A 13,566-nucleotide genomic window follows, 5' to 3' on the forward strand; every position below is an offset into this window, starting at 1 on the left:
TGGAACCTCACCGACCATTGGTTTTACAGGAAGGGAACAAGGTAGTTAAGCATGTTTATCTGAAGGTGTTAACCATTAATCCACCAAAGGAGTACAAGTACGCAGTTTTTCCACCCAATTTAAACTCCTCTCACAGCTCTCAACGGGAACGCACACATAATTTGGAGAAGGTAAGATACAAAAAGTTTTGTTTAAAATGGGAGAACAACTTAATAAGTTTTGCTACTTAACTGGTTGCACTTTTTTGCCATCTTTTATCATTGACAGATGACGACAACAGTATTTCCAACGTTTGTTGTTTTACTTTAGAGACTTGAATTAAAGTTGATATAGGGTATTACTGTTACTTGTACACTGCACCATAACCTGTGCTCTGCTATTGCTAAAAAAAAAGCAGCTATATCTAAAAGATATTTGACAGACATAAAGGCTCAGATGAAATGATGTAATCTTTGCATCCAATTTGATTTTAACAGACAAAAGTTTTACCTCCAAATAAAACTGTCTTCTGTGCTACTGACTATAGTGGGGGCTCAGATGTTGTTTTAAACAGCTTTGTAGGTAGTTATGCATTTAAATGCAGGCTGTCGGCCATGTAAAAACTGTGAAATCTGTGTGTATGAAAGAATTCCATGGTGGTGAATCAGTAACGGGATAGAAATTGTGTTGATTGTTGGTCTGAGGGCATGTGGTTTGAAATGCTGTGAATATGCCACATTTACAGGGACTCATGGCTGACAGAGGAGCTATACCAATGCTCATCATAGCTCTCATAGTAAGATGGTGTCTTTTTTATTACTCTTAACTGTTGTACTTTGTTCATTTAGCAAATTACTGCATCAACCATGTCACTAAGACAGACTTTATATCTTGTTTCGCAGTTGGTGATGCGTCACACATTTGCACCATGCTCTGGGGCAAATGTTAAAATTGGTGTCCCTGAAAACTACGATGGTATTTTCCCATGGTATCTAGCCAAGGTAAGGCATTTCAACTCACTTGTCTTCACCAAACGAATGTTCTTTTTGCGCTCATGGCCTTCTGATAAGAAATTATATGTGTAATTCCAAATCTTACAATCTTAACCTTTTTTCCAAATATTACCATGGCAACTAGAGCTCATACATGTAAGTAGAAAATCAACAAAAGCGTGCAATACCGAGTTGGAGTTTTTATTTTCATATGTCATATTCATAAATATAGTAATTTCAATAACTGTTGGAAAGGTCTAAGATCCTGCTTTTAATATTTAATTTGATTTAATGCAAAGTCTACTGAGGAGTCCTCAACACTGAATTACAAAATTTCCTCAAGAGTTAACCAGGTAAATGAAAACATCTCATGCTAGCCTTTTGAACCAGTTGATCTTTGTCAATGAAGACATCATTGCTCTATGGGCAGAAGATGAATGTAGATAGTAAGACAGAATTGCATCAATCTCTTTTTTTATCTCCCATCTGCACTCAAGGTTTGAAGATGTATGATCATGCTGCCGTCATCACTAGACTATAATTGGAGTGTTCACAATGCTTTTCATGCATCATACCCAGCCTCTGCATTCGGTCCAGCTTGGTGGCGGGGTTGTTCCATACATGTCACTCAGACATCAGCAACAGCATGAGTATCTGGCACTTTAATTGGTTGTATTGTGATCTCATCAAATCTTGCATGATACATAGTCATATTTTTAGTCTTTGTGTCGGACTGAGGGTCATTAACACAATTCAAATAGCATGTTAATGGCCAGAATGGAGGAGTTGGATAATAACCCCACTTTGTGTTATTAAATGGAAAGGACACAATAATAGCTCCAGATTTGTTCAAGGTAAAAGCTCATAATAGTCTGTTCATCAGAGAGGACTACACTTGTTAGTTCTTCTATTTTAACTCTTCGAATGATCAATTTTTTAAACCTTACACAATACAAACGCTGTAAATGTTTTTAATCATCTCGTAGGTGATTGACCAGCCCCAACACACCGCTGGCTCTAAATGTAGACATTTGGTTCCTGGGATATTTTGGCTTACCTTTACTTAGGGAATTAAAGACATCTGAACCTTGTGTCTACTTATCTCGGCTGAACCTTAATGCAAAGTATTACAAAGTTGTGGGATTGTTATAACGATAATTTGGTCATCAGACAAGTTGAATGGGAGGATGCTGGCAACATTTAAAGGATAATGTGGGAATTATTCAAAATTTTCTTTTTTTCAACAAATCCTGTAAAAAGACTAAAACCAACAATGTGTTGGTCCATCTCTTAATTCTTTTCAACTTCCCTACCGTGTCTGTGGCACTCAGCCCCAAGCCCATTTATTCCAACTGAAGACATAAACCTTTAAAAACCTGTCACAACTATACAGTTTAATTTATAAACAGCTCTGTAATTTCCTAAAACAGCTGGGCATTGTAGTTTTTAACAAATGTTATTAAACAGCAGTGAATAGTATATTTGTTGGCGACTATTTTCAGCTGAGGATTAATACACATTTAGTGTACTAGCAAGTATTTAAAGCAACAGGATGGTGTATGTGGAACTGACTCAACTTAAACTACAGTGGCCATGTTCATGGTAATTAGGGAACATGTCACCCAGCGCAACGGTGCAGCTCACTGATGTGTTTTTAATTGTTTTGAGACAACAATAGAGGTCTATGGCCCACAGGAACATAACACATACAATACTTGTTAATAGGATCGATTTATTGTTGGTTTTGGTCTTCACAGAATTTATTGACAAGAAATATATAAAATATCACAAAACTTATCCTTTAAGGCCATGGGACAAGTGGAGCTGCAGATAGTATGGGTGCTGTATAATTGTGTCCCTTCGTCAACATTTCACCACAAAGAGTGAGTTTCATTTTACATGTGACTTTTCACCAGAAAACCACAAAATAGGTATCACTAAGGCAGAATGTTAAACAGTCTTGCTTGTATTTTCAGTGAGCAAATTATGTGTCCCCCCCCTTCATTTTGCGTTTTAATCATGCTTTATTTACTGTAACTAGTCAATGTTACAGTAAGTATTTTTTCCTCAAGTCTCAAGTCTCATTGGACTTCTTGTTTAAATACAGGTTAAAATCAAATCACTGATGGCTGCAGTAACTACTGCCGCTACCCTGCCTGTCCAGTCCTCTTACACTTTATTGTTAGTGCATATGTCTTGCTTTTAAACATATTTTTATTGCATATGTCTTGCTTTTTTAAACTGATGTTTTATGAATCATGTTCTGTTCTGTACAGCTCCATAGCCTGCCAGGTAATTACAGTGACCTGGTGGTAACGGGGGATGATGAGGGGATATTCGGAGTCGATGCTCAGTTTCTGTATGCTCTAAAACCACTGGACAGAGAAAAACAGCCGTCTTACTCTTTACAGGTAGCATATTATATCGTGTCATATATCATAATATAGAATTTTCCATACATGTCTTAGCTAATGAATAGTTCAAACTAATGAATTCATTAAAGATACATCAAATTCAAATAACAAATATCATTTGTTTTTTGTTTTTTTGTATCTTTACTTTGTCATTAGATTCTCATGGGAAGGCTGTATGCCCGTTCCAGAGTGTGTTGTTCAAAGATACTTACAAAGCGTGTTTGTGTGTGCACTGCAGGTGTCCTTCAGAACATCAGTGCACCGTCAGAGCTTCACTGTCGAAGTGTGTGTCATCGACAAGAACGACAATGTGCCCACTTTCATAGAGGAGAGCATGAGGGGCAGCGTGCAGCTCGGGCTTCTCAAAGGTACAAGAACCCTGAGCGCTGATGTCACCGTGTTGCACAACCTTTTTCAGTCTGGGTCACATTTGTCAGTCCTGCCACATGGAATACAAAAACTCATTCATTTCTGGCTAAACAATGTAAAACTTTCTATGTGTGGTTTAGTTTTGTCAAGAGTATTATCATCAGACTTGAAGATAAGTTCTTAATAGTAAACTACTCTACAGCTAGCTTGTTGTAGCTTACATTAACAACTCATCATGTTTTTACGTGCTACTTAGCACTTAAAAAGATTATGATGGTACATACACCTGCATTCATCAGTTTGAACAGCATCTTATCTTGTTTTGTTTTTATTCTAAATTGCCCTCAAGGGTTACTTCCTTAAACCAGCTCTCAAGATATTTAAAAATGGTTCACGATATTATTGCATCATGTTGTTCTATGTGCAAACCAGGCATTTTCTAGCTGTATCATCTTTTAACTTGGGTATCAATATACTTTTACCCATATACAAAACCAAACTCATACTTCGAATGCTTGTATGTCTTTGTTTTTCTGCCTCTTGATTGGTACAACCCATGTTCTATCCTTTTCTGTATAAATTGAGAAAGTTAATACGCTTTGAGCTAGTGGTAGGGAGAGACTTCTGTGATACAGAAGGTACCGTTTTTGACTCTGCATCGCCTGTGTCTCTCAGGGATCCCATTCATGCAGGTGGAGGCGCTGGATCGTGATGACCGCAACACTGCCCATGCTGAGCTGCGGTTTAGCCTCTTGGAACAGACACCCAGGATTCCCTCCAGCCAAATGTTCTTCATCGACTCCATCACTGGAGAGGTTTCCCTCACTGAGGAAGGTCAGTCCCAACTACTGACTGTAGGGAAAGTATCAAGTTAATGTGATACTTTGTTTGTCCCCAAAGAGAAGTTTTCATATGCATGCTTTTTCAGGAAGCTCACAATGCAAGGTCAGCTACAAGACAGCACTTCTGATACAAGAACACACAGTGTGCTCCAGTTTAGGGTTAACTCCCTGGATTTCTTAAAATCTAAAATATTGTTATCGGTATCTGCGTCAAACATCCAGTATTTGTAGGGCTCTAATATTAAATGCAGTGCTAATTCGGAAACAAGCTCTGGCTTAAATCAAGTTTTTGAATGTGTTAAGAGGAGCGCTGATGCTATGCAGAGATGTGAACCTTTTCTTTAAAAGGTCTAATACTTGTTTGTCACTTATTGTTAAAATATGATCAAAATGGGAGATAAGCTTGAACTTAAGAAAACTAAAAAAGGTTCACCGATAAATCCTGTAAAAGGGTTAGAGTTACATTCAGCCTTACTGCATGTTATATAGAAAAGGTTTCAGTCGTAGTCATCTGGACACTGTTTTCAGAATCAAGACGTTTCGGCTCCCACAATTGAGAAGTCATTCTCAACAATTGAGAAGTCATTCTCAATTGTGAAAAAATTGGACGGGAACTGGAAATTTAAGCTACTCTGAGTTACATTCACAATTGAGAATGACTTCCGGATGGGAGCCGAAACGTCTTGATTCTGAAAACAGTGTCCAGATGACTACGACTGAAACCTTTTCTACGATCTGTTCTACGAACACTCCTGGACGAATGAGGGACTACACCGTGTTATATAGAAAATAAAATTATTTATTAAGATGTGACACATATGTAGGCCAATAATACTTCTTTTAGGTAAACAGACATACACACACAGTACACAAACGCATACTTATCCTAGATGCAGTAAAGTCCTGTATGCTGGTGCTATATGTAGCTCTGGTATTGCCCTTTGTTACGGCTCAGCAGGAGCTGTATGGCTTGCCGGTCCCTTCCGGCTTACACTGCTGCTGCTGGTTTCCACAAAGCTTCATAGGCAATTACCACCTTGATTTTCTACTTCATTTTCAGGCCAGCTGTAACTGATGGTTCTGATTACCTTTCTGGTGGGCTGTTTATGTTATTTATTTTCCATTTTAGCAAGAAATTGAAAATTAAGTGCTGAATACAACACTCAGATGGCTTAGAAAAGTTGTTACATTTAGCAGGCAATGTGAGTAATGTCTCAGTCATCTGAGGGAAAACACAGTCCATTAGTCTGTTATGTGTTTCCATAAGCCATCACATAATTACATGGTGATTGTGTGTATTTTTTCCTTTTTTGTGTCTCTTTAATGTTGTTATTTTCCTTTGCATGACTTGTTCCTCACATACTCTGGGACATACAGTAACATGTCATTAAACACAGCACAATATATACTGTAGATGTCTTTATAAAAGATGTTGATTCTGAAATGAAATTGATAGAATCATTTAGAAATAAGGTGTTCTTGTATCATCTATCCCACTTTGACCACCAGGAGCCTCTACTCTGGACCCAGAGATGTGCGGCCGTTATAAGCTCTCAGTGATGGTGAAGGACATGGCTGGGAAGGCGAATGCTTTCTTCACCACCGGCATCGTTACTGTTGAGGTGACTGGGAACACATGGGCATCGCCTGACCCTGTGCGACTTCAGGAGAACCTCCCAGGCCCCTATCCCATCCCTATCTCACAGGTGAGGCAGCAAAACCCTGATCAACATGTAATCACTCTGAAACACTTTGTGACAAACCCACCACTTTAACACTACAAGTATTTTTACTCATATAGATTAAAAGCACTCTTACGTATTTGATTTTTACCATAAATCATGCAAACAACTTGGGGTAAGTGCTAACTTTATTGTTTATGCAGTTCCAACTGTCAACTATCATATTACAATAAAACAAACTCTGTCAATAGCCTGGACTGAGTAAAGTGGCATCATATTGCCAGTTGCTGTTTTTGGTGGCTCTTGGGTCTTCCTAAGTGACCAAATACTGAATTATTGATGCTGTTCAAATGCCATGGATCCTTTCAGGCTACCTCCTGACTGAGTCACTTTAACTCCCATAATCACTCACTCTCCCACCCACCAACCACTACCACCACCACCACTCTGAGGGGTATTATAAAACCTAACAGCTTAAAAGCAAAATAGACTTCACATAAGGCTTGTTATTTAAATCATATTGTGGAGCTCAGTATATATATTGAGTATTTCATGTCATACAAAGACAGTCATTCTTCTTCTTATTTTTTTGGCATATGTGTCTACTTAATATCTCAACCATTATATAACCATGAAGTCTGCTTTGGCAAATTTACTGATAAATCCATCAAGAAAATTAATCAGCAGCTATTTTGTTAATCAATCAATAATTTTTCAAGCAAAGATGCCAAACATTCTCTGATTCCAGCTTCTCAGTAGTGAGGATTTGCTGCTTTTCTCTGTTTTATATAGCTGTAAACTGAATATATTTGGGTTTTAAACTGCTTGTTGGACAAAACATCTTGAACTGTGGAAAACTGTGAAGAGCATTTTTCGCTACCTTCTGGCATTTTATAGACCAAATAAATGATTGATTAACTGAGAAAATAAATAGCCAGATCTGTTGATAAAGAAAATGATTGTTAGTTGCAGCCCTACATGCCAATAAAGTTTGTTGCAATTTAAAATTGGAACTGAATTACGGAACAGCCCCAAAGAAGCTACAACAGTAACCATGGTGATTTTATGAGGATATAGGAACATTTTCAGATCTAAAGCTGGAAATCCCATGTTCAAAAACTATTTCATTGTGGACTGACTCTAAAAAATGTCACCTGATAATTTCTGATCATCAATCAATGCTTCTGGTTAAAAGAGACAGTTTTAATATTAATAGGAGTTAACACTACTGTCCTACATTATTACAGTACCAGTTTAAGTTTCCCTCAGGTTCTCATAACATATCACTGTGTCTGTGTCTGCCCCTAGTCTTGTCTAACCCTTTGGTTGTTATAATATTAGCCATATCAGCTACATGTCTATAAATAACTCAAAAGCCCTCAGAGGTTTTGTGACACATAGGAAAAATAATCAGCTAGTTGTGGCAGTTATCCATTGTGAGCAAATGTTACAAATGAATAAACTTTATTCATTCACTACTGAGAACTGTGGAAACAAAGAGGCTAGTAGAGCTGATTCTGATGCTGTGCAGGTTCTGAGAATCACTGTGACCAGTAGGTACATCACAATACCTCCCCCTCCTCCTTTTTTCTCCCACCTCCCCCACATTCGCCCTCAGCCTCTCATCTCTCCTGTTCTAACAGCCCCTTCCACCTACTGAAAACGTGTGGATTCACAAGTGTAGGCACATTTGATTTTTTTCGGTCATATTTTCAAAGGCCATTTCAAATCTACCATAAAATCTTTTTGTCTTGTAGGATTAATACCTAATTACCAATTCTGTAATACACTGCCTGGTGACTTTGAAAGAATAAATCATTTTCATAATTTTAATATCAGCGAATAGCATCTGTGCCATGTAAATGAGGCTATGTGAAAATATTTCACTGAGCAGATCTCCTCAGTGTATCTGCTTTAATTTCTAATGAAAAATGTGTTAAGAGAGTGAGAAATTAAGCCTCTATTGTTCCATCACATCATATTGTATATATTATACCATTTAGTTACAGTGTCCCATTTGTCCCTATCCAGAATCTAAATCACACAAAACTGGATTAGGTTAACATGAATGTTTACTTGGGGGAAGCCTCATTTCGCCCACGCTGAGTGATCGTACTGCTGTGCTCAGTAGGTGGTGGGACTAACCGCTGTTATGACACATATACAAATAGTCATGTTCAAGGACCCACTCTATGGATCTCACCTCCCCTACTGTCTCAGATAAACGGAGCAGTTGTGTCCACATCCACTCATCTCTAACAAATGTCTTCCACTTGTGCTGACATCGTCCATGTTGTGACGACGCCTTGACAGACTCTGAAATCAATCTGCTGCTTAGCATACTTTATGCATTTCTGCCATCATCCTTCCCTGTGTAAAAGTTATAAAACTAAATTGAGATTGCTGTTGTGATCAATTTGACTAATTCTGCAATCAGATCAAAACAAGCTCTGGCTGTAATTTTAAATATGAAATCCAGGCATTTGTTATCAGTACTTTTGCGTCATTGGGGCTAGGGAGGTTAATTTCAATCTGTTATCTATTGTATGTTTCTGATTGCCTGCCTAAAACTTTGATTATGTAATGCAATCAGTAGAACTACTTGAATTCAGTAATGCAGTCTATTGAGACTTTGGAGTGGAAGAGAGGCCCCATAGCCTGCAAATGAATGAGTCAAAGCTGTTAACTGCATTGAATTGTCAGTTTTCAAAGTCAAATTAAATCTGATTATTTGTTGTAGAATTAGTTTGAGCGCCACTAGACCTTCGTCATGGTCTCATAATCAGTGTTCAATATTACAAATGATACTTGTATTGGTGCTTCAGCTAACATTAGTCATCAGAGGTGATCTCATTTTGGTATGAGTAATGGCAACATTAAAGCTGCTATAATAAATATTTTTATGTTAACAACTGATCACATGACTATGTGTATGGATGTGTAAATAAGCAAATGTTTGCTAATTTATTTGCCACCTCAACTTTATAAGGTGATAATTTTGTTTACAGCTTGTTTACGCTACCCCCAAGTGGCTAATAAATTATTGCAGGTTTAATGTTTCAAGCCCCAAACAAGACAACTCTCCCTTTGTTTCTGTCTCTCTAATACTTTTGTTCTGCCTTCCATCCAAAAGACACACTGTAATTTTATCTGTCTCCTGCTAAAGTCAACATCGACTGTTATTTCTAGATTTGGATACTGATGATCTACAAACAATAAAAATGCCTCTGCTCCCTCCAGCATATTCAGTATTTACTATATCAATATCATATCATATCTATATTTTATAGGGCTGCAACTAATAATAATTTTATTATTATCTGCAGAAATTTTTCTCAATTAATATATTAACTGATATTATTTTTTTAAATGCTCATTATAATTTCCCAGAGCCCAAGTTAACATATTTAAATTGCTTGTTTTGTCCAACTAGCACTCCAAAACCAAAAGATATTTAGTTTACTATAATCAATGACAAAGAAAGGCAGCAAATCCTCACATTTGAGAAGCTGTAACCAGCAAATGTTTGGCTTGAAAATTGACTGAAACAATTAATTGATTATCAAAACGTAAATTTTCTGTCAGTCGAGAAATTGTTTCAGCTCTGATATTTTAGTATTTCCTGATTTTGTGTTTAATGCAGGGCATTGTACTCTTTTCTGTAATCCAGCACCTGATTACTCTCCAGTCCACAGTGTCTTGCAGAAAAGCACTCACAGATATGAAGCGTTCTTGTCGCAGCTCAAACGCAAGCTGCTAGAGCCAGAACGTGCTCTGCAAACTCAAGGACTGACAGAGGCAAAACAGATGACTTCATAGATGTTTTGTATTGAACTTTATATAGAGCAGTCTGTGATCATTAATCAGACATATCTCTTTAAAGTTCTGAGGTCAGAAACACATCATAACACTGAGAAGCAGCCAGCTGTGTGAAGCGGCTTTGTGTATACAAAAGCATAGTGTTTGGGCAGCCATCTCCAAAACAAGGGAGGAGTGTGTGACAGTGTGTTGAGGAGATACACATGCCCTGGGTGTGCATCAGCTGTGCTGCGGCTGGGCCCCTCTCCTTGTTGGGTGCTGTTTGATGGCTACTAGGGCCCTTTCAGCCCCACTGCACAGCCCTCTGTCATGGGCTCTAAAGCAGAGTGGAAAATCCCCTTCAGCCTGCATAGTTAGTTTTGGCTGTGCTCTCTGTTCCACATCATTGTCAGTGCATTTGGTTGGCTCCTTATCATGTAAATAAATGGTAGCTTAGCTTTGTACTTACACATCCTGCAGGCCCTGCTGAATAGCTTTCTAGGTTTATATATACTGCATGATCATTTTCCTGTTGGACCCAGATAAAAAACACTTTATATTACATTTTTATTGTAAAAAAAAAAAAACGATAAGGTAATGCATTAAAATGCTTGTCATTTTTTGGTTTACCACATTTATATATAATAGATTTTGTATTTAGAAAACTTTGTGTGTGTGCCAATGTCTTTGTTTTTGTAGGTCAAATGGAGTGGAAGTCAGGCAGAGTACAGTCTGGAGGGGGAGTTTCCAGAGATGCTCTTCACCATCAGCAGAGAAGGAGTCATTTATCTCAATGCTCCTCTGGACAGAGAGACACAAGACCAGGTCTGTATAACTGCAAGCCTAAACTCCAGCACCTAATAATAAATATCAATTTAAAGCCTCTAAACATTAATGCTGTAGGTGCTACTCTGTTTCTTTATGAAAGACAGATGCCTTTATTTCTATGTTTGAACTCTGTTATATTGTGTTTGTTTCACACAGTTATCCAATAATCTTCAGATAAAGTTTGCTCTGATTTAAATGCTCATTATTTTCTGGTTCTCACAAGATCCTTTCTATTAAAACCAACAGAATCACATATGCTACTTTTCTCTCCTCAAGTCATTTTCAGTGGGTTTCATTCACTTTTTAATTATTTTCACCTACTGAAGACTGGGAGCAAGACAGTGAATTCAAAAGAAGAACAATATGAAGTGACAGATTTGATGGCACTAAACAATTTCTCATGTTGTTCATTAAAAGAATCATCTTTTTGATATTACTTACATCTTAACTATCTTTTAATTAAAGGGACCCTGGTACACATTATTGCAGCAAAGCTGATCACTGAGCACAGTCTATTTTTAAACAAAACAGAAGTAATTAAGGAAACAACCCAAAACCTGAAAAGTACACCTATGTTACATATCCTGCCTGTGGCAAAAAAGAATTATTGTATTATGACAAGGACTACAAAGCTAAAAGCTTAATTTCAAATCTTGTTCACTTCAGGCTAAGGCTGAGAGAAGGATTATAATTTTTGGTAGGATTACAAAGTTTTATACATTTATTTGCATTTTACTCTTGAGTTCTGCACCCAACTTAAGCTCCTGAGAGCTTTGAATGGCTTACTGAACAGTATATTCTGGCACAAATGCGGTGGCCAAAGAACAACACAGAGGGACTGAGCTACATCAGTGGATATGATTAGGGTTTAAACACATGCTTCTAGCATATGGTATTTTCTGTCTTCTGTAGCGACCATTTAATGGAAGGTTGAAAATGCCTTATCAGCCTGATGCCTTATGGTTTTAGTTTAGTCTGTAGCTGACAGGAAAAAGAGACATGATAAGATTACTTCAACTTCATATTTGTGCTACAACATCTTTCAGCACATTTAAATCTATTAATTTTTTTTTAAAGGTACACAACTTAACTTAGGGGAACCCCCCTGCACTGATTACCAGTCTACCAGTCTACTGCAGGGCCAGTTTATCCTTTTCATTACCTACTATAGTATATACAGTATATGAGTAAAAGAGCCATGCAGGTGAGGTGACAATGTAAAGGTATCACACATACCTAACCAGTTGACCAGATATGTCTAACCACTCTGTTTCTTTAATACTCTGGAGGCAAACATTGTTTCTCTTGTTGCCTCGTCAGTTCCAGATCAGCATTGTGGTTGAGCGTCCAGATGGCAGAGAGATTGCCAAGCCTGTGGAGTTGAGGGTGATGGTGGGCGACGCCAATGATAACAGACCCACCTTTCCACAGGCACAGTACCATACTGTGGTCAAGGAACTGGCTGCTCGAGGTAACTTTTTTTTCAAACATATTTTGGCAGTTTCAAAACATGTTGATATGAGTCTCACTTTTGCTATTCCAGCATGTGTAAGAAAATAGTATCCAAATCACTTTACAGTAGGATATTTATATATTGCATCACAGGCGATGTTTTAAGTTAAAATCCAAAGCAAAACTAACATGTTACAGTATAGTGTGTCAATAGTCACAGTGTTTCCATGTAAAAATACTTTGGCCAACTGTACATACTCAAAATACTAAACAGCTCAACACCTTTTAAAAAAATGTCTAATTACTGGTGAAGTTAGGGTTCATCATAAAACAAGTCAGTAAGACCTCTGAATAATCCTTTGTCACATTTACACTGTAATCGGAATATCATTTGACAACAAAGTAGAGGAAACACTGGCTGGAAGGGACGTTGCAGTGATGAAGAGGCTAAGAGTGCCAGATACCTTTTCTGAAAGCAGATTGGGATTTTAGCCAGGACACAGGGGAAAGTATCCTCACTCCTACCAGTGCTCATAAAAATCACATGGTGTGTTGTAAAAGCTTTTTTGTTGATGCTTTAAAATGGTTGATTCTGGGAAATGAATTAGAAAGGACAATCTGTTAATCTAAAAGGAATCACTGAGTGAGGATTAAATGAAAAAGCTATTGTTGTATCTTTCCGCTATGTGACTGTAACTTGCAGAGAGAGAAACATTTTTGGCTCTATTACAGAAACCCTGAAAACCTGTCTGCAGTGTTTAGTGATCACTGAAAGTTGTTTGAGATTTTGATTTAAACATTTAGAAAATTTGAAATTTAAAATTATAGGAGAAAAAAATAACATTTAAAAAAAGTTCTGTTGAAAATGTATCTTAAGAGATCGTATGACTGTAAATGGGTTAGATGGTCTTGCCTTTACTGTTCTTTGCCGGTGAATCTTTCCCCAGGGACAGAAATCCTGACAGTGCAAGCAGCCGATAACGATGATCCCAAGACGGACAATGTGCGGATCTTCTACCGTTTAGTCGGACAAATTCCAGAGAGTCCTCGTGCCCTCTTCAGAGTGGACCGTGACTCAGGGGTCATCTCCGTCCAAGCAGATAGTATGGAGGGCACAGCACCTCAGTATACCCTCACCATCACTGCTGAGGATGCCAAAGGTGACTTTGGATTAATGCAAAATACAGCCTTCCTCACATTGTGATTTTTC

At 37.8% G+C, this 13,566-nt stretch overlaps 1 protein-coding gene across 2 annotated transcripts in view; it reads left to right on the forward strand.

The window, feature by feature from the left end:
* cdh16 (cadherin 16, KSP-cadherin) overlaps positions 1-13,566 on the forward strand; it is a 27,191-nt gene continuing 13,625 nt past the window's right edge. The window contains exons 1-10 of one of the 2 annotated variants that reach the window (XM_044205763.1): positions 1-170; positions 725-775; positions 882-980; positions 3,248-3,382; positions 3,624-3,753; positions 4,430-4,588; positions 6,106-6,302; positions 10,776-10,901; positions 12,225-12,375; positions 13,304-13,516. In XM_044205763.1, the coding sequence (XP_044061698.1) occupies positions 731-775; positions 882-980; positions 3,248-3,382; positions 3,624-3,753; positions 4,430-4,588; positions 6,106-6,302; positions 10,776-10,901; positions 12,225-12,375; positions 13,304-13,516 (1,255 nt within the window). In that variant the 5' untranslated portion in view covers positions 1-170; positions 725-730. The remainder of the gene's footprint in view (positions 171-724; positions 776-881; positions 981-3,247; positions 3,383-3,623; positions 3,754-4,429; positions 4,589-6,105; positions 6,303-10,775; positions 10,902-12,224; positions 12,376-13,303; positions 13,517-13,566) is intronic. The other variant, XM_044205756.1, reaches the window with a different exon arrangement.

Source organism: Siniperca chuatsi, linkage group LG1 (genome assembly GCF_020085105.1).
Source record: "Siniperca chuatsi isolate FFG_IHB_CAS linkage group LG1, ASM2008510v1, whole genome shotgun sequence".
NCBI classification, from domain to species: domain Eukaryota; kingdom Metazoa; phylum Chordata; class Actinopteri; order Centrarchiformes; family Sinipercidae; genus Siniperca; species Siniperca chuatsi.